Raw genomic sequence first — 25,353 nt, forward strand, 5'->3', positions numbered from 1 at the left:
CTTGATCACCTCGACACACATCTCCCGAGGTCTCCCTTTTTGACTTGGCACTGCTGGCAACAGACGCTCCTGTATCCACTCCATCTGGCGCTCAAACGTAGCCGTGGCCGTGAACTTTTCCTTGGTCACCTGCATACCGTCATGATGGTCATTCGTAAGAACGATGAAATACACGGCCAAAGCAGCAGTACTATGCTGTAGAGGACATTTGGATTTCAGTGAGGCGATATGGACAGATTACATTGTGCATTTAGAGTTCTTTTCAGTGCCACAATGCCTGCACTTATCTGTGAGAGATGCATGTTCCGACTAGCAACATAAAAAAAATTAAAATGCTAAAGCTGTGCGAATAGTAAAACTTTGGGAGGTGCAAGTGAACTGGACTACTTGTTTAAAGTTTTTCAAACACTTCGGAGTGAACTTGCAGAAGAAAGGTTGCAGAGGATCCCTGAGCACTTGCTTATGAAAAAGAAACATGCAAGCATTGCTTTTGCCTAGGTTGGGGCAGTGCTTGGAGGCATGGTTGGTGTTCCCTGGTTGTTTCAACATGGTAGCATAGAAGAGCTCGTTTCGCAGAACTGTCTGTGTTGACATCAGTGGTTGCAAGCAAAAAATGTTCTTGAAAGTGACCGAAAAATCTAGATAGATGCAAGTAAAGTAAATAACAAAAATTTCTGAATCTTGAGAATTCAATCCAGGCTGTTCGTTACCAGGCACCCCGAGCCTGCTTGGAAATACAACGAAAGTAACTTTCTCGCTTTGCAAACATACAAGTCCTGTATAAAAACTTCACAATACATGTAATACAGCAATAAATGGAAAGAAGGGAAAGCTGAAAGCTTGCAATGGAAAATGAAAAATCCGTAAAAGGGGGTTTGTGTAGAGCCGACGTTTCCACAAACGAACTTGGCTTCCTTATGGCTAGAACAGAACTGATTTCTTTAGTGCTAACATGTCCACACTTCGTACCTTCTTCTTCATCCTAACAAAGGAGGGGCAGGGACAAAATCGGATATGGGTGTGTGAGAGAGCAAGGAAAGGGGTGCTGTGAAAAACGAACGGGTATTTCATGAATAAAGACGAAAAAGAGGACCGGTGGAAAGGTAAGGATGTACACCTGTCACTGAGTCTCAGTTGTCGAACCAGTTGTCAAAAGTTAGCAATGGCAGGTGTGGAATTCCTATAAGGAGGGCTTAAAAGGACGCAAAAGACTATTAAGTTGACGTTGATTGTTGAAATAGTGGTCGAGAAACCTCATAGTGTTACTTTTGTGCTAATAATTCATTTTATTGAACAGCGTCGAGTTAGCGCACTTCAAATTACCCGTCTCAACCAGAACGTCTCACGTCACCGTTGCCATGTACGTTTCCTGGCTTTACAGCATGGTCGCCGACACCAGTACCAGCAGAACGAAAGCAGCGAGAGCCACGGCAGCAACAACGGCCATTGAACAATTTTCTGCCATTGGCTCCGAGATGACAGGCATGCTTGGTTCAACTGAGCCCTGCTATATGGCACGACCTGTCCAGTTTTAAAAAAATTCCCAGTTTCGCCAAAAGCGCGAAGCAATGAATGCGATAGTAACATATTCAAATGTTTTGTGAAGCAAGGCTAGCATATTTAGGAGCAACTTTGATTGTAGTAAACATGCGCTTGCTAAGCAACTAAGTTTCTTGTGGCGCGGCCGCAGTAGACCACGACAAGGCTCGTGCATAGTGACGGCGCTGATATACGAAGTGAGGCTGGCAGTCAACTCATTTAGATCCGATCACACGTAACTCTACAAAACGCTAGTGTAAGAGGACACAGCTGCTCCAGGTAGACTTTTGGTACTGTTTTTTCGTGTTGAGAGCACAGCCTGTACAAGCTCCCACCTGCTGTGGAGGCACAAGGGGCACGCTAAACGTTGCCGCGATAGTACGGCAAGAAACCATAAGTGGCTGCTTGTACAATGCAACAATGCAGCCCCTGGGCAGTGTTCCCAAACTGTTTTTATCCTGTCCTCCATCAAGCTGTCGACATACAACCTTTGTTGTGAACGTGCACAAGATTTCCGGGAAACTTTTCACCTGCTGGTAAGTCATGCACTTAAATGTTATGTGTGAGAGGAACATTCATCTAACAGCAGTGCAGCATAACATCACTGTTGTTCACTGCTTTTTATAACCAACTATACTAAATTTGAAAGCCTTTATACCTTTGTACCCTGTGTATGCCACTTGCATGCTGAATAACACCGAGGTCTGGTCAGCGTTTGCAATTTGGCCCAACCGGTAGTCCTTTCACACCGTTTGTCCATCTATGCAACACTGACACTTGACAGGCTTCTCCTCGATGTCAGCGGGCAGCCTCTGACATACAAAGGTCATTTGTTTCTGACTGAAATTGAATACTTTCATGAAGTATGTTGCCCTGCCCCTGCTTGCTTAAAAACTGTATGGTTTGCTGCAGGATTGAACAGTCTGGTCCAGTTTTGGCACCATCGTTACGCATTATTTTCGTGCATGCAAAACTCTAGGTGTGCTTGCAGGTTTGAATTTTTCTTCATGAGCAAAACAACCTTTCATTTAAAGGCTGCGCTGTAGTAGCACTGCTTGGTTGGCCCCATTGCTTTTAAGCACAAGAGCATGTGGTTAGGCACGACACTTCCAAACAAGACTACACTGAACGATTGCTTCAAGAAAACTGTCAACTTTGCACCCGCACCATGACGCCCCACAAAAGGGAGAGAGGAGGGGAGTGTCAAAGTGCATGGCAATCACCGACGTCGTAATACCGTGACACAACTGACCCTTGCCGGTGTGAAAGCTCACTGGCTTGATGACCTTTGCAGTATGAACGTGAAACTCCAAAATAATGAACAGTATGAAGCAGACAACACAGTTCACCTGTGTAGTCGTGAGGACCACTCCTCTACTACGGAGCTCGAGCGACCACATCACTGTGCAGATACCATAGAATGTCGCAAAAATGAGCCTTGAGCGTGCATGCAGAACTGTGAGTCATTGTGGCAGGCACGATTGGGTCATTACGTATGTGGCAGCTGTGGTTGAACTACGGTACTTTATTGTAAGCCGACCACCCCCCCCCCCCCCCAACTTTTAGCAACTGTGCTGAAGAGTTTCTTGTTGGGAAAGCGTCGTCGTTATCGAGCTTGCTACATATATCCCGTTCACTACCTTGGCAGCAAATTTAAAACCTTAGACAGCTTTATGAAGAGAGCGTTCGCTTTTGCTGCCAATGCGCCGTCCACAAACGCAAACTTCTATCACGCACGCGTGCACGATGTTCTTGGTTTAATACTTCAATGCGCTCTTTTCGGTGCGGAATCTTCACGTGTTGGACAAACTTCCTGCGACGTCAAGCCGAATAGCAGGCTAGGCCTATTCGACGTTGGTTGGCTTTCTGTAGCCGTTGTGTGCTATTTAAGTTGCGGTTTGGTACGAAATCAACCAAACTCTTTACGATCGCTGCACTAGACGGAAAGGGACACCTATCGGTAATGATAACGAAGGTTGCACATGTAGCCCTGGACTGAGGTTCGCGAATCAATTTTAATGTCTTGAAGTTGGGTGCACGCCTGTGAAAATGAACTACAGTCAACTGCCGATTTTTCGGACACCCGAATTTTCGGACATGCCCGATAACTCAGACATCTTCGCGGCACCGCCACGAGCCCCATAGAATCAATGTAAGAGGAAGTCTGAAATTTCGGACCCTCGAACCCCCCGGAGTCCAATTTTCCGGACTTTTTGACGCGATGGAAGGTCGAAAACCACCACTGACCTCCAGTGGAAACCGCCACAACTGCGACACACGCGATTGCGATCGCATAAATGAGCGCGCCAATCTACTGTGGCAGCATCTGTTGCTTGGACTCGTTGATCGTTAGCGGAGAAACACACACGGCCTCTGAGATTCCTAACACTGGCCGTGTTTATCATGCAAAAGTGCTTCGCTGACAATCGAAACTATCCACCCGGAAATTTTTTGGCGCCAATAAAGTTCCTTTCACTTTAGCGCTTGCGCGTGCCACTCTGGCTTCCCGCGCAATGCTTTAGCGAAGCGTTTCACCACTTCGAACTAGAACCGTCACACAGCGATTTGGTCTGGCCACGCTGGCTATCTTGAATGTTTACCAGAGCCACCTCCGGAGTACCCGAGGCACCGTCGCCTGCCGTGGCACCATTTTGTTTACACAGCCCACATGGTGTTTGGCTAGCCTAGTGCGTGATTATGCAATCGTGTGAAGTGTGCTCTGCAACGCTAAGCCTATGTGCTTCGACGCTCGTCAGCAAACTCTTTTGTTCACAGCGTGAGGATTTCACTTGCCTCCGATGACCCCTACTCCGCCTTCGTCGTTTTCGCCAATGGCATCGAAGCGCGGAAAACGGTACTGTCGGTTAACGATGGAGAAAAAAAGCCGCCATTATTAAGTTAGCGAAGAGTGGCCGATCCCAGGCTGACGTGAGCAAGGAGTTCGGTATTCCAAGCAAATAGTTTCGATTTCCTGAGGAACAAAGACAAGCGCCGAAAAACCGTCTGGTGCCCAAAAGATTAATGCAAGCCAAGGTGTTCATCCAAGCTTGAGGATGCTCTCGTCGTGTCGCTTAATTCAATGATTGCCAAGTGGTTGCCAGTCTTGGGCTGCATCTTCAAACAAAAAGCAGAAACTCTCGCACTTCGAATGGACGTCACGGATTTTAAGTTCAGTGATGGATGGCTGAGAAACTTTAAGCATCGGAATGACCTCAAATTCAAGAAGATGTGTGGCGAAAGCGGCACCGTCGACAGTGCAGTTATTGCGCAGTACCGCAGTGGAAAACTCCAGTCTTTGTTGCAGCAGTTCTCTGCTGACAACATTTTCAACTGCGACAAAACTGGCTTGTTTTACAAGCTGCTGCCGGAAAGAACACTCGCTTTTGCTGGTGACGCATGCCATGGTGGCAAGCATAGCAAAGAACGGCTGATTGTTCTTGTCGGCAGCAACATGTCTGGCAGTGAGAAACTTTCTTTGTTAGCAATCGAGAAGTCCAAGAGCCCGAGGTGTTTTAAAGGGGCAACGCTGCCAGTGTTATACGAAGCCAACAAAAAGGCATGGGTAACGCAGCAGTTGTTCGAGAGTTATGTCCGCAGGTTGGACGGGAACTTTGAACAACAGAACAGACGTGTTCCTGCTCCTCGTCGACAACTGCGCTGCTCATGGTCACATCAATAACTTGAAGGCTATCCAGCTGGAATTCATGCCGCCCAACCCGACTGCGATCCTCCAAGCGATGGACCGAGGTGTTATCCGTAATCTGAAACTTTTGTAACGTTCACGTATACTCAACCACATGGTGCTGTGCTCGGAAAACGGGAAAGGCTACAGCGTTGACCTTCGGTCTGCTGTCGGAATGCTCGGGCACATAGAAGGCAGTAACGCAAGACACGCTTCGCAACTGCTTTCGCCACGCGGGCTTTGTACTCGACACAGAGGCAGCAGACTTGCGTGAAGAAAGCGACAGCGTGACTGACTTGTGCCCTCTCATGGACGATATTATCAACGACCTCCCCTCTACTGGTGCTTCCATGCCCACGGAAATAACTTTTGAGCGGTTCGTCGACGCTGTCAACGAGCTCGACTTCTGCGCAGAGCTAACGGACGACGAAGTAGTTAGTCAAGTTATGGCGAATTCACACGACTCCGATGTCGAAAAAGAGGAACCAACTGCGCCACCTACGACCGCCAAATTGATGCCAGCATTGATGACGCTGTCATCAGTGTACAGTGATGACATTACCCTTGCTCAGATCGAGGCGAATGTGATCACATGCAAGCGGAACGCCGTTGAAACAAGGATCAACAAGTTTTTCAAGCCACTGCGGCTCTAACACCGGCTACCCTGATGCCACCCGCTGTTGGCTGCATGTTTTTTTTTAACGGCTCTTTTCAGAGCCACCGCACTGATGCTTTGGCAGAGTTCCGAAAGTCTGGTACTTCGACCTTGACCCTCTCGATCCGAGAAATATCATTGAAATGGTGCGTTTTTTGCTTGCATTGAGAAATATTAGCAAAATGGAGCGTTTTTTTTTGCTTGCATTGACAATTATCAGTAAAAGAATGCGTTTTTTTTGTGGCTTGCATTCATTTTTTCAGACTGCCCAAATTTTTGGACGGTTTTTTGCTCCCTAGAGGGTCAGAAAAATCGGCAGTTGACTGTATTGGGTCTTCCAGCGCGTGAAATTTCGGACGTGATTCGACAGTTTCAGTGTGACGCACATAATCAAGGCAGTTTGAGAAGGTGTCAGCAAATTTCTGCGATAGTGCTTTCTTTCGTTAGACCATCCCACCCCTTTTCGCTCATTTCATTGGCAGCGCGGGTTTTCAGACGTTAATTCTTTTTGACATTCAGAAATTTAAATGGCTGTAAGCGCCACGCATTGCATGCTTCGGTCGATTCTCTGACACGTGAGGTAGCATGCTCAACCTATTTTGCACAAGTGTTGCTCTTGAAAAAGGGTGTTTTGATCATAGTTCGGTACCACTTACAGTGAGATTATTCACGATCTACGTCATAAGTGGTCTACACTGTATATGGGGCACAATTAAATAGGTTTGTTTTTACAAAAATTACACCTCTCCGTGGAACAGCTGCACCCCGTCAATCTCGCAGAAAAAAGTGCGGCCCTTACATGAGTGTATACGGTACTCGTAAACTAGACTATCAAACAAATTTCGAAAGTCCCGAGCGTTGTAGATTGCAAGAAACACCTTCGTGAAGATGAAAAGTGCAAATGTTTTCATGTATATACATACGGGGTGTTTTTGGTCATGAAGGAGGTATGTGAGCAGGAGGAACAAGTCAAAGGCCTTCAGCATCTCGTCTTGAGCCACCACTCTGCTTTTAGAGATGGAGAGCAAGTCTTTTAACGAGTCCTGGAAAAACAAACCAAAGTGCAAATGTGAGGCTTGAAGTTAGAACTCGAAGAAAGATCTTAGCAAGCTGACAAATGGTTTCATATTTGTTAATGAGCTATACATGCAACCGCAATATAAATTGAATTTAAAAAAAAAAAACGGAAGAAACAGTCGATACTCATCTTATATACCGGTCATTGGCAGAAAAAAATGCGGATGTCGTGCAACAATGGCTAGCTGCTGTTAAAAGCCTCCATTGCCATTGTGAGCATCAGCAGCGCGCTGTTGAGCAAAGCTCGGAAAGGCCTAGTGTTCTAGGAACGCCATTTTGCCTCTGTTATTTGCTGTCAGTCTGCTGTTATCTCTATTTCCTTCAGAAATGAGTGGTAGTCGACAGCAGCTTATGATAGGCTTATGATAAGCTTTAAGAAAAAAGTGATCGAGTATGTCGAAGCGCACGGCAACCTAGAGGCACGATGGAAATTCGGTGCATTAGAGAAAAGCGTTCGATACTGGAGGAGCCAAAAGCAGCACATCACATCCTGCAGCAATCAAAAAAACATGTTTCATGGACAGACTTAAGGGGAGATGCGGGTCGAAAAACGCGAATTTCTTTCAAAATTATCGATTTTTTTTTGCCTGTTTTGATAAGATTAGTACCTCTCCTGTTATGAAAAAAATATTACAGGTCGAGACGTAACTGGAAATGCTTTAAAATTGCATCTAAAGAGCACAAGGTGCCTATTAATGGTCGAAAGTGTGCAGTCTGAGCACCTTGCCGCCGATAATGCGCCGCCGCTCGCCATTGTTGATCGCTTGAGTTGAAGATTCGAGCTTCACTCTTCAAATACCAAGTTTCTCTCGCTGATGCAACGCAAGAAGTAATAAAAAGAAGCACTCTTCTGCGTGTTTTTCGAGCACCGCGACAGGCTTATCGCATGGTACGAATCAGGGACCGCCGTTAGCCGCTGCGCGCCTGTATGTGCTGTGAAACCTATTTGCGGGGTCTATGTCTTGTCGAGCAGCGCAGCTGAACAATGCTTTTCTCGTGTAATTATCTCCGTTATGAATGAAAAAAAAGCATCACTTGCAAGTGAAAGCCGTTGTGCGGCGCGCTCTGTAGGAATAGGCTACGAGCAGCTAGTCCGATTTGCGGCAGTTGTTGGCTTGCAAAAGCCAATGCATCAAAAGTCAATCACATCCGTCAGCCGGAAAGTTCGTGATGCGGCAATGGATGACGTCAGCGCCAATTTTGAGAGGTCGAAAGAGCTCGCAGTGAGAGAACTTAGCAGGGACGACATTACCATTATGTACGACAATATGTGGCACAAAAATGGCTGCAAAATGGCATGACACTGGACTTAGTTTGGATTTTGCAGTCCTGTCGAACTTCTTCCTAGCTTGCAGTTGGCACAAGGCTCTGCCAGATGGAGCGGAAGTTTTGCAAGCGTTTCATGGCCCTGTCTGTGAGCGAAATGTCTGTGAGGAGTCGGCTCGAAAACGCCGAGAGGGACAAACTCATGGTGCTGGCGTATTTTAGTCGCAGTGGCCTCTACAAGAAGGATTGTTCTTTTTGGTGTGCAAATTTCATCTGATTTAATAATATCGTTCATAAATAAAAACTCAATTTTAACTTTAAAACTCGTTTTTCTCGAAACACAAATTTCGCCATTTTTTTCAATGTGCCCCTCCTTTTACGGGCACGTCTAGTGCTTGGATCTGCCTGAAATTTCACCTAATTTTTTTTTTTCAAAGTAAGACGAATGCAATTATCTAGTTTAAATATCAATATTTTTGTTGTATAATAAAAAAATTGTATGTATACCTTTACTAGGGTAGGTGAAATATGGACTTATTACGTCTATTATTTTTCACACGTATTACATATTTTGCGTGTGCTTCCTAATTAGTTATTTGCACTCTACACATTATTTTAAGCATTATGAGCTATGAATGGTAAAATATTACAGAAGTTTGGGGATGAAAAGAGGTTGGGGGGGGGGCAAAAGGGTTAAGGTTTTCACTTTGTTGGGTTGCAGAGCTAAATGTGTGTAACTTGCAAGAAAACTAATTATATATTTGAAATCAGCATAAAAACTTCCATAAACAGCTCAAGTTTCGTTGCTCTAGGGTGAATATTAAAAAAAAAAAAAACGTCTTCGAGTAGCATCTCCCTTTAAGTGCACCCCGTACTGGAAACACCACTCGCCGAATTCATTAAGGAGCTGCATGCAAGGTCACTACCCGTAACAGCGGAGTGCATTCAAGCGAAAGCTCTCGAGATATCGTGGGACTCTGGGCTCACGAGGGTGAGTCAAGGTACCGCCATCGTGGGTGCGCCTATTTATGAAGCGGAAGGGCTTTGCTCTGAGACAGCGTACTTCCGTCTTTCCACAAATGCTGCACCAGTAACACAATAGATAAAACAGAGGACGGTGCACTCTGGGATGTTACTTGTGAAAAACCGACGTCGTCGGACTCAAGTTCGGACTAGTCAGAGCGACAGCATTTTGTGGCCTTCAGGCGTTTAACTACTTATCCTGAATTATTATTAGTAGTAAAGGCACAAACTAACTTGCATAACCTTATACAATTTTTAACGGAGTGGTATGACACATAGAACCTGTACAACCTTAACTACTGCATTTACAACTTTTAAGATAAGTGTCCAAATTAAAAGAAATGTCATTACAATGTAAATGTAACTGGTTGTGCAAGGTAAGGGTGCGCCGCGATATTTTGCAATTTTTAAACATTTCTTTTACGGAGATCCAAAGTTTTGGGGGTTGGTCTATATCTTTGTCCGACCTATATTCTGGTTTTTTCAGTACCTCATGTTCGCACCAGTTCATGAAGCCTCTTACCTGTTAGAAAAACCTCAACACATGAAAAAGTTCATAGTACAACGCAGGTTAGCTGCAAAAGCTATAAAAATAGAGTGCGAGGCTCCGATGACACTAACAAGCATTACATATAACGAAGTAGACACTTGATGGGTAACGTCAGGCATTGTACACCTTTATGTCACAGCAGGCCATTGTCAGTAGTGGTTCACTTTTCTCAGGCCTGCCATGTGCCGGCATTTATAATCTTTCAGAGCAAGTTTTGCTCACCTCTCTAAGAATGTGTCCTAGCCACATTTCAGTTATGTGGCGGCTGCACAGCAGCATGGCCTAACAACAATGGAGCTGTGGTCATTACAATAGCACGCAAGTGTCGCAGCACTCTAGCAGCCTTGCGACACGCAACAACAGCACAGAGTATCACACATAATTAGGCATGGTTCGTTTGCTTTGAAGCAAACCAACAACGAGACATGCTCTAAAGGAACTGAGATGTGTAAATGAAAATGCTTAAATTTCCTGAATGTACAGACAGCCCATAAAACCTAGACCTCTTCAGCAGCAGACTGTCACACAAAGCAGCACGTGTAAACAATTTCATACACTGCTCCTTTGAGCCAGGCCAGGTGGCACAGAGTAGAAGGTGATGTCTATGAACTTGTTAAATATTAGAAGAAAAGGATGATGATGTGATGAGCGCGTGGGAGTGCACGGCGTGCATCTTGGATAGACTAATTTGGAACGGCCAGGAATGGACGCGTTGCAACGGGTGCTCCGGGGAATAAAGTCGCCCCATTTTCCATCTTTCAATGAGGAGGCTTCCTTTCTTCTACAGAACACACACATAGCACAGCCACGAAAAACAAGCAAATAGGCAGAAAAAGTGCAAAAGGCACTCACAGCAATACGCAACAGAACGTTCCACGTGTCGAACAGGGGCACAGTGTGACGCTTTAGCAATGTACTCTGCAGATGGGGAGACTCCAATAGTTGCCGGAGCACTTGCAGCCCTAGCTCAGGATTGCAGGGTCGCCGTTCCACACAGAAACGCACTTTGCGCCGCTTGGCTGGTGTCTGCTTGTTCTGCAGTGCAAGGCAAGTGATAAGTTACCACCTTCACAATAGACTCAACTGCAGAGACAGTGTCCAACACTAAGTAATTCCTTGTCCTTGAAAATTTGGCCCCTTATCTTGTACAGTCGAATCTCATTAATTGGAACATGCTTAATTCAAACTTCCGGTTAATTCGAACTCACACTGGGGTCCCGTGAAAGCTACGTGTATTCCTATGGGCGAAAATGCCCTGTAATTCGAACATGCAAGCACTTGCGATGGTCAATTCGAACATACCGCACTCCGAAAGTGCCCTCAGCACCACGCCCAGTCCCGCGGCTGCACCTCCGACACCTCAGTGCTGCGCATGAAGGAAAAGAAAAGGCTACCATGCCCAATCCCACGACTGCACCTCTGACACCTCAACGCTGCGTGCAAAGGAATAGAAAAAAAAAAAGGCTACGGTGAAATGTTTGCTTTCTCTCAAATGCCGATCTGCAACGCGCCTCTGCCACGCTTCTCCCTTTTCCGTCCTTGCAACATAAAGACTCTTCTCTTTTCAACGCCGCGTGCGAAGACAGAGAGAGAGAAAAAAAAGCTGTCAGAGTGTTGGCTCTCCCTCGCACGCCGGTGCCATGCTTCCCTCTTCCCCGTCCCTGCCACGTAAGGACGCTTTTTTCAATGCCGTGCGCGAAGAGAGAGAGAGAGAGAGAAAAAAGAAAGCTGTCGCAGTGTGTTGGCTCTCCCTCACACGCTGGTGCCACGCTTCCCCCTTTCCCGTCCCTACCTGTAGACCCTTTTTTCAACGACACGCGCAGAGAGAGAGAGAGAAAAAAAAGCTGCCGTGGAGTGTTGGTTCTCTCCTAAATGCTGATCTGCTTCTCTCTGCGTGAGGACACTCCTCCTTTCTAGTCATGTGCTGGCCACGCTGCGGCTGCGTAACGGAAACGCAGTCCTTATAATAGTAGTCTTTAGAAAACGTCAGCGCTGGACATTGCCGGACGCAGCTTCTTTTGTCAGGAGAATGTTGAAGCCGAATAGAAGTGCTTTGCAAGCTGTGTGCGAAATCGACTCGCTGCAAGGCAAACGTGTGCAGGTTCGCACCACTGATTACTTCAAATATTGTCCTGCGATTTGTGAATATTTGTAATTCTTCTGAAACTTCCCCCTTGCGTGTTAGCTCAATGCACATGCGCCACTGCAGGGTGAGCCCTCCATTCATTTAGCTTTCATTAATTCAAACTTCTTTCTTTTTGAACAAATTCTTGGACCCCTTTGAGTTCGAATAATCGAGATTCGTCTGTACCTGGAGCTCAGCTACAAATATCAATAACTTCAAAAGCGTGCCTATTTGCAAACTGCTACTTTCTGCTATAGTGGTGAAGAGAAAGAAGAACCACAGATGCAATTCCTCAATTTCCGGAACGTAATCAGCGGCTGCTTGAAATGCCCATTCCCGCAATGTTTTCCCGGACACTCACCTGCAGCTCTTCCACAGATTCAACAATTAGTCCCAAGACGTCAGCTGCACGGTGCATGTTGCACAAAAAGAGCACGCATTGTTTGGCTTCCTCAGACAGGACCAACTGTGCACCAGTGTTCGGCACAGTCAGGAAGCTTCGGAGCATGGAGAAGCACCGCAGGGACAAATTGATGCAGTCATCACGAGGTAGAAGGGAGGCAGCACTCAGCACTGAAATCTGCAAGCTGAGAGACTGCATGCAGAGAGAAACGAAAAGGTTCAGTTTATTTCAGAGCTTGTGGCGGCTTTTTTTTTTTTCCTTGCAATCACTTGCGAGGGTAAACAATTTCAAACAACTGCTGCCTTTTGGCCAAGTTTTTACTGCAACTTGTGAACAGTGCTCACGGCTCTCGGCCGTGTCATATAACGATGAAGAGTAGGCTTGTGCGAATAGGGCATTTTAGGCTCGAAGCCAAAATGAAGCGAATAGCAATTTTTGTAGAATTATTTCAAATCGAATTCAAATAGTATATATCACATGTTATAAAGAAAAATAAGCACATTTGTGAATACCTAACCAACTTGCAGAATATAGTTATATATTTTTTTTCTAAAATTGAAACAAGGCCTGTGCAAATGCCATTTTTCTGGTTCAAAGAAAGTGGAAAAAACTTTGAATAGTAGCAGGATTGACTTGTGGTAGAATGCAAGTGATAATCTGTAAAACATGTTATGTTACTATAATTTGAGCATATGAGCCAGTACAACAAAGTTTTGAATGCCAAAAAAGATAAAATCGATGCGAGGGTTATATGTTCATTTAACCTTGAAGTGGGGCTTCACAGCAATGCGCATTACGCACAAACTGATGTTTTCACGACACAGCACCTCTTCACTGCAGTGAAACCACCTTTACAAAGTTAGATATACATTTTGATTATTTTGGAATTTTCAATAATTTAAATTTGAATTGAACCAAATTTTTATACTGTGAAACGGGTTGTTGAACAAGCAGGAGTTGACTCGGCGAAGGAGAGCTTTATTAGCGCAAGGGCTAACTGAACGCAAGCCTGCGATCACAGCAAGTCTTCTTCCTTTTCTATCCTCGAGCTCCATGCCCACTGCCCTCGTTACAATCACCCCCGGCCGATGAGGAAGCCATCCTGGCGACCTAAGGACAGGTGTACACAGAAGGGTCATGGTATGACTTGAGCCGAGAGATGTGTACGATTTCTTTTCCCCGACGGCGCTTGTCCGGAGATGCATCCAGCGGCTCGACAAGGTAGTTGACAGGGGATGTTTGGCGTACAACTCGATAAGGGCCATGGTACCTGGACGAAAGCTTGTGGGAGAGTCCTAGAGTAGTAGAAGGAATCCATAACCCCACCAGTGAGTTCGGAGCAAAGCTCATATGCGTGGTTGACGCGTCGTGGCGATGTTTTTGGCGCGTCTGGTCATGTGACGTGAACGCACGAGCAAGCTTCCGACATTCTTCAGCGTGTGCTGCTGCTCGAGAAACGGTAGTCATCTCTGAAGGGTCCGGTCGATAAAGAAGAATGGTATCCATTGTTGATGATGGCTCGCGTCCATAAAGAAGGAAGAAAGGCGAAAATCCAGTGGTGCTTTGCGTTGCAGTGTTGTAAGCATATGTCACAAAAGGGAGTATGCTATCCCAATTTGACTGGTCGGATGAAGCGTACTTGGCCAGCATATCCCCAAGTGTACGATTAAAACGCTCTGTCATCCCATTAGTTTGCGAGTGATAAACTGTGGTAGTGCGGTGTATGATGCGACACTCGCTCAACAACGCTTTGATGGCATCGGAGAGAAAAACGCGGCCACGGTCGCTTAGTAACTCCCGAGGTGCTCCATGCCTTAAAACCAGGTTTTGCAGTATAAAACACGCAACGTCTTTTGCGGTAGCAGAAGGTAACGCAGCTGTTTCAGCGTACCGCGTTAGGTGGTCGATAGCGACAATGACCCAGCGGTTGCTACTCGAAGTATAGGGAAACGGACCATAAAGGTCGATTCCGACACGATCGAAAGCTCGTGCTGGACATGGCAACGGCTGCAAGGGACCTGTGGCATGTTGAGTGGGCATTTTGCGTCGCTGGCACGTAAGGCAAGACCTTACGTAACGGCGAACGAAACGGTACATACCGCGCCGGTAGTACCGCAGCTGCAAGCGGGTGTATGTTTTTAACACACCAGCGTGGCCACATTGCGGATCATCGAGGAACGTGGCACAGATGTCAGAGCGCAGATGTCGGGGGATGACGAGCAACCACTTACGGCCGATTGAGCTGTAGTTTCGGTGGTAAAGCAGGTTATCCCGAATAGCGAAGTGTCCTGCTTGACGGTGAAGCGTCCTGGAAACTGGAGCGGGCGTCCGGTCTGAGAGAAAGTCCAAAAGAGAAGAAATCCAAGCATCTTTGCGTTGCTCGGAAGGCATGTCCGAAATTCTGATGGCCAAGGCAGCACTAGTGGAGATAGGCGAGCCGACAGGCTCTGAAGCCAATGGCGAACGTGACAGGGCATCGGCGTCGGAATGCTTCCGGCCAGAACGGTAGATAACACGGATATCGAACTCCTGTAACCGCAATGCCCAACGAGCGAGCCGACCATTAGGATCTTTTAGTGAAGATAACCAGCAAAGCGCATGGTGGTCTGTTACAATATCAAACGGACGTCCATATAAATAAGGCCGAAATTTTCCGATTGCCCAAATAATGGCGAGGCACTCCTTTTCAGTTACACTGTAATTCTTCTCGGCTTTACTGAGGGTGCGGCTGGCATAGGCAACGACGTACTCGTCAAAGCCCTCCTTGCGTTGGGCCAGTATGGCCCCTAGCCCGACACCACTAGCGTCCGTATGAAGCTCCGTTGGAGCAGACGGATCGAAATGTCGGAGTATGGGAGGCGTGGTGCGGAGCCGTCGGAGTTCCTGAAATGCATCATCACACGCCTGCGACCACGCTGACAAATCAGAACTTCCGGCAAGAAGATTGGTCAAGGGGGCGATAATGGAGGCGAAATTGCGGACGTAGCGCCGGAAGTAAGAAGATAGGCCGATGAAGCTTCGAAGCTCTTTGATGGTGGTTGGCTTTGGGAACGCCGCGACTGCATTAAGTTTCGTAGGGTCCGGGAGAATGCTGTCCTTAGAAACCACATGGCCGAGAATTACAAGCTGGCGAGCGCCGAAGTGGCATTTCTTCAAGTTAAGTTGAAGTCTCGCCGTGGAAAGGCACGTAAGAACTTGCTCGAGGCGGCTGAGGTGGGTCGCAAAGTCGCTTGAAAATACCAAAATGTCATCCAAATAACAGAGGCACGTTTTCCATTTCAGACCTCGCAAGACGGTATCCATCATCCTTTCGAAAGTGGCAGGCGCATTGCAGAGGCCAAAGGGCATAACGGTGAATTCATATAGTCCATCCGGTGTTACAAAGGCTGTCTTCGGGCGGTCACCCTCTGTCATGGGCACCTGCCAGTAGCCGGAGCGTAAATCTAACGAAGAAAAGAACTCTGCTTCTTGTAGGCAGTCCAAAGCATCATCGATGCGCGGCAGAGGGTATACGTCTTTGCGCGTTATCTTGCTGAGTCGGCGGTAGTCAACGCAGAACCAGATGGATCCGTCTTTTTTCTTGACAAGAACAACCGGTGAAGCCCAGGGACTGTTGGAGGGCTCGATGATGCCACGTTTCAACATGTCGTCCACTTGTTCGTCGATGACACGGCGTTCAGCAGATGACACACGGTACGGACGCTGCCTTAGCGGGGCTTGTTGACCGGTGTCAATATGGTGAACGACCGCAGAGGTTCGGCTTAAGCCTGACTGGTCACGATCGAATGAAAAACGAAAGCGGAGAAGAAGATTTATAATCTCTTCGCGCCGAGTTGGTGCGAGCTCAGAGTCGATGGCATCCGAGAATACGTCCAGAGCATCATTAGGCGCGTTGGTAGGAGTGACAGCACAAATTTGGAGCGAAACCGTAGAATCGGGTATAGTAGCCGGAAGAATGCACTCGTAAGGTTCGTAGCTTCCTAGGCATTCTCCACGAAGTAGGGATGACGGGCTGTCCGAGGGATTGCACACAAATGGCAGCGTGATCATTGCGAAAAATGACGACGGCAAACGGAAGCATGATATTTCGACGGCACACAAATGGGACCGATGGCATAAACAACACAGGCGATTTCGGAGGGGAGGCACACGACACCAAGACAACAACAGCTGAGAAAGGCGCAATGTCAACGTCAGAAGCAGCAAACACTCTACACGAAGCACCATCGTCGGGGTCATAGCACGGCACAGATAACGCGAGTCGACCAAAGCAGAATTTGATGAAAGAAAGTCCCACCCAAGGATAACGTCATGCGAAGAACGGGATAAAACTACAAATGTGACGACGTACATCGCACCTTGAATGACGACTCGTGCAGTGCACAAAGCTGAAGGCTGAATATGATGGGACGCAGCTGTCTGCAAAGATAGGTCGGTAAGTTGTGTGGTCACTTTCTTCAAGTTTAGGCACAGTTTCTCGCTAATTACAGATACGGCAGCTCCAGTGTCAACAAGTCCGTGCACCTTAATGCCATCAATATAGAGTTCGATTTCGTTCGGGGGACAGCAGTTAGGTCTTGAAATTTTCGCTGCCAACGCAGTTCTTGCCTCCGGAACTGCGCCCGTCAGTTTTCCCCTCGCGGTGGGCTGTTGCGACGTAACATCGGAGAAATAGATCGACGACGAGGAGAAGGTGAACGGCTTGCGCCGGATGGTCGGCGACCGGGACGTACCTCTAAAGGTGGATCGGCAGGAACGGGATATCGCGGCTGAGTGGGCATGGTGGACATGTAATGTGAGGCCCCTGCAATGTCGTGAGAAGGGAAGCCGCGACGACGGCAGTGACGAGCTACGTGGCCTGGGATGCCACATGAAAAACATATCGGCCGATTATCCAAAGTGCGCCATTGGCTGACGATAGGGGCACTGTTCGCTGAATAAGGTACCGTAAATGGTCGTGCAGGCGTCGTCGTCATATAAACGTTCTGACCTGTTTCATATACAGCCGGAGACGGGACGGTCAGCGAGCGGGAAGGTGGCGTCGACGAATAAACGTGGCGAGTAGCTTCGTAGATGGCCGGAGACGCTGGCGCACGTGGCCGAGCAACTGCGGCTGCATACGTTAGTGGTGCAGTAACAGTTGGTGGAGCCTGAGCTGGCGGCAATGCTTCGGCAACTTGCGATTGAATGACCTGGCGAAGCGAAGGCGACAAGGGTGCCATCGGCTCGGTAGTTCTTGTGATTATAGATAGCTGCCGGGCGTATGAATTGCTTTATGACTGGCATCAACGCAGAGTGGTCGGCGTTGTCATGGCGATAGTCGAGGGATGAGATGTCCGCGGTGTCTTGAGCAGCGCAACGTGTAGAAGCGCGCTGCCTACGCAGCTCATCATAGCTTTGGCAGAGCTGAATCACCTCGGAGACCGTCTGGGGACTCTTCGCAGCCAGCATTTAGAATGCACAGTCATCGATTCCTTTCATGATGTTCTTGATCTTGCCTGCCTCGTCCAGAGTCGAATCGACGAGCTTGCAGAGAAATAGCACATCTTCGATGTAGCTCGTGAAAGTTTCATCTGCTCTCTGTACTCTGCCCCGCAAGCGCTGTTCAGCACGAAGGCGTCGGACAGCAGGACAGCCAAAGACTTCCGCGAGGGTTTTCGCCAATTCCGACCAGGTACTGAAATCACTTTGACGATTCCTGTACCATAGTTTTGCCACGTCGGTCAGGTAAAAACTCACATTTGTGAGCTTATCGGCTTCGTTCCACTTATTGACGGCGCTCACCAGTTCATACTCGGCAATCCAGTTGTCCACATCTTGGTCCTCTGTGCCACCAAATATGGGGGGGTCGCGCTGCCTGAGAGCGCCAGCGCAGAAGACAGGCACAGGTGCGAGATCTGGAGTAGCAGCATGAGATGGCCCCGGATCAGTCATTGTAGGAGGTCATTGGAGTGTGCGGCTGTGAAGTTCCAGGGTGAGGACCAGATGTACCCAGCACCTCCACCACTTGAAACGGGTTGTTGAACAAGCAGGAGTTGACTCGGCGAAGGAGAGCTTTATTTAGCGCAAGGGCTAACTGAACGCAAGCCTGCGATCACAGCAAGTCTTCTTCCTTTTCTATCCTCGAGCTCCATGCCCACTGCCCTCGTTACAACTGTGATATTCATTCGCAGAAGCCTAGTTAAGAGCTATTAACACTACCGAAAGTAATAGTTAGGCTAAAATGGTTTACTTGAACTTAAACCCAGAAAGGTAGCCCGTACAGAAATTGAACAAATAGCAGACACCTTAGTTGTCAGTGGCTGAATGTTATTTCACATCTCAAGTAAAATTGGTACAGTATATGTGACACCATACATTACAAAGCAATTCCTAGCTAGCACTCATGAACATTATGTTTTGTACATAAAAACAGTCCATTCTTTGTGCCTAAAAACAGTCCATAAATGCATTGCACTGTTGAATTTTTGACAACCATTAAGTTTCAAAAATTACATAACGCACCATGCTTGACAATGATAACCTGATATGTCAGCAGCAAAAAAATAAGGAAAGAAATCAGTTTACCTGATGGCTTCCTGTGCCACCAGATGAACTGATCAGCAATATTATGAACACACAATGTTAAATTTGGCAACTCTGAAAACATGCTTACTCCTTAACAACAAAGCATTAGCACTCATTCATGCTGACAGCGGTATCATGGCAAGGGCAGAGACTGGGGTTATCATAGCTGCGTGCAGATCTACAGATGATTTCTTGAAGAGTGCCCGCATACCCTTCAAGACGGTGCGATCGGTTATCAGAAGATGTGGACAGTACTTTCATAAATGAAATAGCACTGATATTAGTAGAACTGGGCTGTGTGCAATGTTTTTCAGAAAAGATGCAATCATTTGAAAAAAAAAACCTGACTATTTTTCATTGCCAGCATACGACCTCCAGCGCTGGATGATTTTGGGGGTAAGAGTTTACTACCCTCCCCAAGCTTACAAGTGATTGCACTACTCGACATCCTAGAGCCAAGTGAAAAATGTGTTCAAATGCCTCATTTCTTTTGGCGAATTACAAGCTGTTGTGCTCACAAGTGAAGTGAAGGAAGAGTTAGTGTACTGAGGTTTCATTTAGTACACTGAACTTTTTTTTTTTCCCCTCCACACAGCTGTTATTCCAATGTGTAGACAAACGACGAAACTCCACAATTTTAGTGCAAATCATGAGTAAATTTAACTGAAATGAAGCGCATTTCAAATCTGTCTGGAACAGTTTTCAGTTGAAACTACATATTTTGATTGGCAACAAATTACTGCCTCATTATGTAACCGTAACAATCTCAAGGCATAGTTACATATAGCAAACAGCAGAGGCTAGAGTGCAGCAAAGAAGTAGTGTGTAAATGAGAGTAAACAAAAAGCAATAAGGTGCATAACATTGTGGAGCATGGAAATTGTGGCAGGTAGGCAGACAGCTGGCACACATTACACATGCACCTCTTTTTGAAAGGAAACTTCAGCTTGGATTCAACTCTAATGCAACCTACAGAAAGCAATGTGAACACTTAAAACAAAAAAGTATGGAAGCAGGGAAATAACAGTGGAACCAGTATTTTTTCTCCTTTTACCTGAATTTTTTATTCTAGGCATCGAGGATTAAAAATAAAAATAGCTCAAACTGCAAAAGGTTCACAAGTCATCACAGAAAAACGTGCATTTTGGTGTACGATTTTACATTTGGGGTGATTGATTGATATGTGGGGTTTGATGTTCCAAAACTACCCTAGCATTGAAGTGATGCAATCTGATGTGTGTAGTTGAATTCCTGCAAATTTCTTACCACTTTTTAACAATGGTTTTTCAAGAGTCATGCACAAATCAGTAGAGCACTAAAATTAACTTGGAGATTCCAAAAGAACAGAAAACTAAGTTGGGGCCCTGACATATTTAGATTGATTATTAGCAAAAATTTACTTTCAATTGCAGAGTCGAAAACATGGCACTTTTTTTACAAAAAAAAAAAATCTTAGTATTTACTAGAAGAAGAGGCCCAAATGAATGACGAAATTTCTGCAGTCACCAGATTGAACTGATTCTAAATTCACCAATTCCCGTCAACTTTGGAGCAGTAGTCGAGAAAATTTCCCTGTATTTAAGTAGGGGCTCACGAACTAAAGCTTCCACTGATGCCATTCAACACCTTTCCTCATACAAAGGCAACCGAGTGAAGGGCACTTTTACTGTCAGAGTACTTGGCATATGAAACATGCTTGCCCGGTCCTTTCATACTAACACCACAGCCATGCTATGTTGAGTGGGTCAACTGTGGCTCATGCATTCAAAAGGAGGGTGCAAGAAGAGCATGGCCTCTCCCGCGTTTCTTCAATTATTTTGGTCCTGCACTGGCTGCATTATTATTTCTGCAAACTTCTCAATCTCAACTACCCACACAAATTTTTGCCCCCCCCCCGAATTCTTACAAAATCTCAAAAATGAGCAGCATAAAATACAGGTTTCTGTGAAAGCAATAATTATGGATCAATTATCAAAAATTATTAGCACTCTTGAAGGGTGAACTTCCCGACTGATTGGTTGAACATAACGTCGGGGAAACTGCACGAAAGACGACAGTAAAGGCCCACATACGACCGCACTTTGCACTGACAGGCAACTGAAGTTTACTAGGGTGAAGACCGTAAATTAAAACATAGTTGCACATCAGCTTTTGTCAGTATAAACAAGAAATAAGATGAAGCAAGAGATATTAAATGGACACCGATGCTAGAAGCTTTGAGCAGCGCATGACAACAATGGTTAACATGATTTGCCAGCAAAAAGGTACGAAATTTCCTTGACAGGTAATAAAGCAAAAGAAGTGCTTGACATCTATCTTTTATAACATTGATATTCTGTGGGCCTCAATTTCACGCATCAATTGGTTCCTGTTAGTCACGAACAGGTCACATTTAACGAATTCAGGACTACAGCCGCATTGTTTGCAGTGAATCCCAAAATGGCCGGTGATGGCTCTTGTTACATTATATTGTTGTTTGCAAAGTCTCTTCTTCCAACTTTAATGGTATCCTGTACACATTTGGAATATACTAAACAAATTGCGTGTTATGCTTTTTATTACATTGAAAGACCTCACAAGTACAGCTGTTGACATAATCTGGACAGCTGATTTGGCGCGGTTAGAACATTTGCACACTGGGCTGTGTGATTCAATTCACGAGACATTTAGCATAAATAGGGTATTGCAGTGGCTATCTAGTGGCACTTTTGGTGCACATCTCAGATTTTTTCCTTGTGTATCCCGTGCATGCGACGGTAGCAAGCACGGGATTGGGATAAACGGCTTTAATCAATCTTGATAGCCGCCCTTGAAAGCTGTCCTTTTCGCAATGATTACTTGACTTCGTGAATGCACTGCACAGACCGAATTTCGTGACTTCCATTTCCACCAACTTCGAGTGCACACTGCAATAGGATAAGGTAGGTTCCTTACTGCGAGGCTCATATTGCAGACACATACTATTAGCATCGCATCCTATACATAGCTTAAGAAACCCGACCGAATTATCACTATAATATTCGCTAGTCGATTCTAGGGGCTTCGCACATGCATGAAACATTTCCAACACACGTCTGGCAGAAGCTTTAAAAGAGGCCGTCTCAGAATCTAAACAATCCTTTTCTTATTCTTGTTTATATTAATTATGAGGACTGATACGTGGATACATATTTATTTACGTTCTTTGCTGCAATAAAGTTCACGTGTCAGTCAGCACACTGTGTGGTTGTATGTGCACCTTTACTTTCATTCTGTCTTCCCCCTCTTTCCCGTACAATTGCCAGCACTCATTTGAAGAGGTCCAAGCAGCATTGTTTGGACAACTGCTCTAGCATTACATCTGTGACAAACAATATCAAACTGTGTTAGTTCTTTAAGATGCTGTGCTTACAAATACAACACCATTGTTCACCTTTACGGCAGCTTCAAGACTAACTGAGAACTTGTGACAAGCTCATAGAGCACAGAATTCATAGTTTGTGTGTTTGGTTCCAACAAGTAATTATTATTTTTAAATAATAACAAGGCCCTAGTAGACATTCTTTAAATTCGAAGTGGATAGTGCAATAATTTTAAACTGAAGGCATCATCCATATTTAAGTTGTTTTTTTAATTTTCATTTAGGAATAAACATTCCTTATGCAATTGAAGTGCAATTAAACATTGTAGCTCAAATCCCTTCTAAAATTTTTTGCAATCAACCATGTCCAAGTATGCCATCCCACATTGTTAGCCTTTCTATTCCCCCATTCTGTACTCTTGCAGTGCTCTTGCATAGGCCAGAAACAAAAGCCCAAAAGCCAGTATTGTTACACCAAAGTGCTCCACAAACCAAGATGAAACAACCAAGGTGTTGTTGCACGCCAAGCAGCTCAATGTGCAGGCAACATTTGCAGCATCACACATGCAGACCACATCCAGAATGGGACCAAATATTGTGCACCAGCTCAGTCACGAGAGAGAGTCTTTTGCGGTTGGGCATACTCACGCCATGCTCAGTATTGGTGCCATTCAAAGCACTGCTCTGCGTCAAGGATGATTGTCGTTCAACGTTGATGGATCTTTGCGATAATGCCTTCTGTTAGAATGAACAGGTTTAAAATATAGTGCACAAGTCCTCCCTTTGTCATCACCATGGCCCAAAAGGGGCCCTGCAACACTGTGCAAGTTATGATGGGATCGTCTATTAGCGCACACTGCTTCACGACTCTGATCAGTCAAGTACAAGCAGAGTTACAGCGAAACGTCACAAGCTGAAAGCTACGCAGGACAGGGGATGACAAGGAGCCAAAAAGACTTGTCCCTTAGTAAACACACGTTGTAAGCTTAAGCCCTTTCTTTGTAAGCTGAAGCCCTTTCAAGCAGGAGCTAAGAATTTTTGAATAGCGCCCCCAACATAAAACCGAAACATGGCTTGGGTTTTGCGCATGTGAAATGGTCTCGACCCTATTTCTTTGGGGCCTCAATTAGAAAACTCTCAAGTAACTACGCAACTCGTGATGCTCAAATCAACGCCATGGACGTGTGTATATGATACAGGAATTCGAGTATATGGCACCATTTGCAAAGTGCAGAGGGTGTATTGCAAGTTTTCGTGTGCATGCTGCGTTATAATATTAGGCTCGCAAGTTCTCGGGAGCATGTACTGCCAATAAACAGTGTTTTCTGACCATGCTCAGAAAGTGTTGCAGAGCTCTTTTGAAGGGGCACACAAACGAGATTTCGCAGGAGAGTTGTGTGAAGTCAGAAAATGTTGGTGTTTATTTTATTTTATTTTCACATTAAAGCAAATTTTCACATGGCACACCTATTCACATTAACACTGGCACGGCGTCAAGCACAATAACATTAAAAATGACCGCTTGAGCATCTCCAATACATCCGCCATCAAAAGACCACGATATCTTCCGCGAGCAAACGACGAGATGCTCACACTGTGTTGCGACGTCAGGGCACAGTACGAACCGAAATTACCTTTTAAAAATTTAGTGTAACCACTTTTTCAGGGTGCACTCATGCTTACCAGTACATTTTCTAGGCTCTTGAAAGCTCCACCTTTCATTTTAACATAAAGTTTGCCTGTCAGTACCTCTTTAATACTATATGTGCCATCAAAGAGAGACATCACCAAACACTGAGTGCTGCTGGAGACAACACACTGGCAAGAATACTTGTCAAAATGTTGGCTACGGTAGGATTCCTTATTCAATGATGTTTCATCACTTCGATTTCTATTATCCCCCGAAATTTTGTGTCATTTAGAGTGCCAATGTACAACGTTTCTCAGAACGAACGAAATTGCATTCAAGATAGAGCTACCACGACCATGAAGGCTCATTGGATCCGATATGCTACGAGTGACCATGCAGAATACAACTTTGCAGTATGAAGTGTATGCAACGAGGACAACTTACGCAGCATGCAGAAACTGGTACCATATAAAATAGGAAGCTACAGTATGGGTTTATTCGGGTTTGTAATGACAGCATAAGAAGACAAGGTTCCCGATGTGTAATGTTAGCATGTATGTATGCATGCATGTATGTATGTATGTATGTATGTTGGAGAGACATTGTCATACAAATAAGAAAAACAAAGAGTTCGAAAATAATTGACGTCACTTTTGTACACCTGCGAAATGCTTGAAGCAAAATATTTTACAGGAGTGCCAAGTTTTTATATTTTTTTTTCATTGATTTACATTTTCGTGAACGACTTAAAAGTCCATGTTTTGGCAGTCTTAATTTTTATTTTATCACTTATTCAGCTTTGGTCAGTGTGATATCAATCACCGCAATGTGCAAGTATTCTACTGCAAACAACATCACATTCATTCAGTACTCTGTATTTCCATCTAAATTTACTTATTCCTTTTGCTTTATTATAGAGAAGTGAAACATTCACTGCTGCATGCTTTTTTTTTAGTGCACTATTGCATTATTACAAAATGGCTGTAAATTAACGATGTGGTAAAAGTAGATGTGCACATAAAGTTATCAGAAACCAATTCTACTGAGAAGTGCGCATTGAATTTTCCCACTTCATCCTATGCAACGAACAGACTGCTTCCAATAGATAAAGAGAACACTGCCAAGTTGCAATAGGAGACTGACAGCTGGTGCACTGATACCACGACAACCATAACCTAACAAACCCTACCAATAAATTGTCAACAGATATGTAAAACTAGCGCAGACACTTACATCAGTGGTCAGGAACAACTCATTCATGGCTGTCCTCATCACAGCCACGAGATACTTCCAACGAGGTTTGAGTTCCTTCAGAAATTGAATAAAAAGATGTAAAATAACATTATTTTCCATTCCTGTAAAGGCATTCTCAGTGTCAGCAATGACTGGCCATAAAAACATACTAGCGCAGAAAGAAAATGCAATGCAGTTTGGGCCCTCTTTCCTGCACAGTAGGAATTGCTACAAAGGCTAGAGATTTTTCCCTCTTAAGTTCA

The 25,353-nt window shown here is 45.3% G+C and overlaps 1 protein-coding gene across 2 annotated transcripts in view; it reads right to left on the reverse strand.

Annotated features, from left to right (window-relative positions):
* LOC119171729 (condensin-2 complex subunit G2) overlaps nt 1-25,353 on the reverse strand; it is a 69,697-nt gene that overhangs the window by 2,029 nt on the left and 42,315 nt on the right. Inside the window, exons 16-21 of one of the 2 annotated variants that reach the window (XM_037422545.2) lie at nt 25,091-25,165; nt 22,876-22,965; nt 12,279-12,512; nt 10,645-10,827; nt 6,800-6,919; nt 1-129 (exon numbers count right to left, since the gene is read on the reverse strand). In XM_037422545.2, the coding sequence (XP_037278442.2) occupies nt 1-129; nt 6,800-6,919; nt 10,645-10,827; nt 12,279-12,512; nt 22,876-22,965; nt 25,091-25,165 (831 nt within the window). The remainder of the gene's footprint in view (nt 130-6,799; nt 6,920-10,644; nt 10,828-12,278; nt 12,513-22,875; nt 22,966-25,090; nt 25,166-25,353) is intronic. The other variant, XM_037422546.2, reaches the window with a different exon arrangement.

Source organism: Rhipicephalus microplus, chromosome 4 (genome assembly GCF_043290135.1).
Source record: "Rhipicephalus microplus isolate Deutch F79 chromosome 4, USDA_Rmic, whole genome shotgun sequence".
NCBI classification, from domain to species: Eukaryota; Metazoa; Arthropoda; class Arachnida; order Ixodida; family Ixodidae; genus Rhipicephalus; species Rhipicephalus microplus.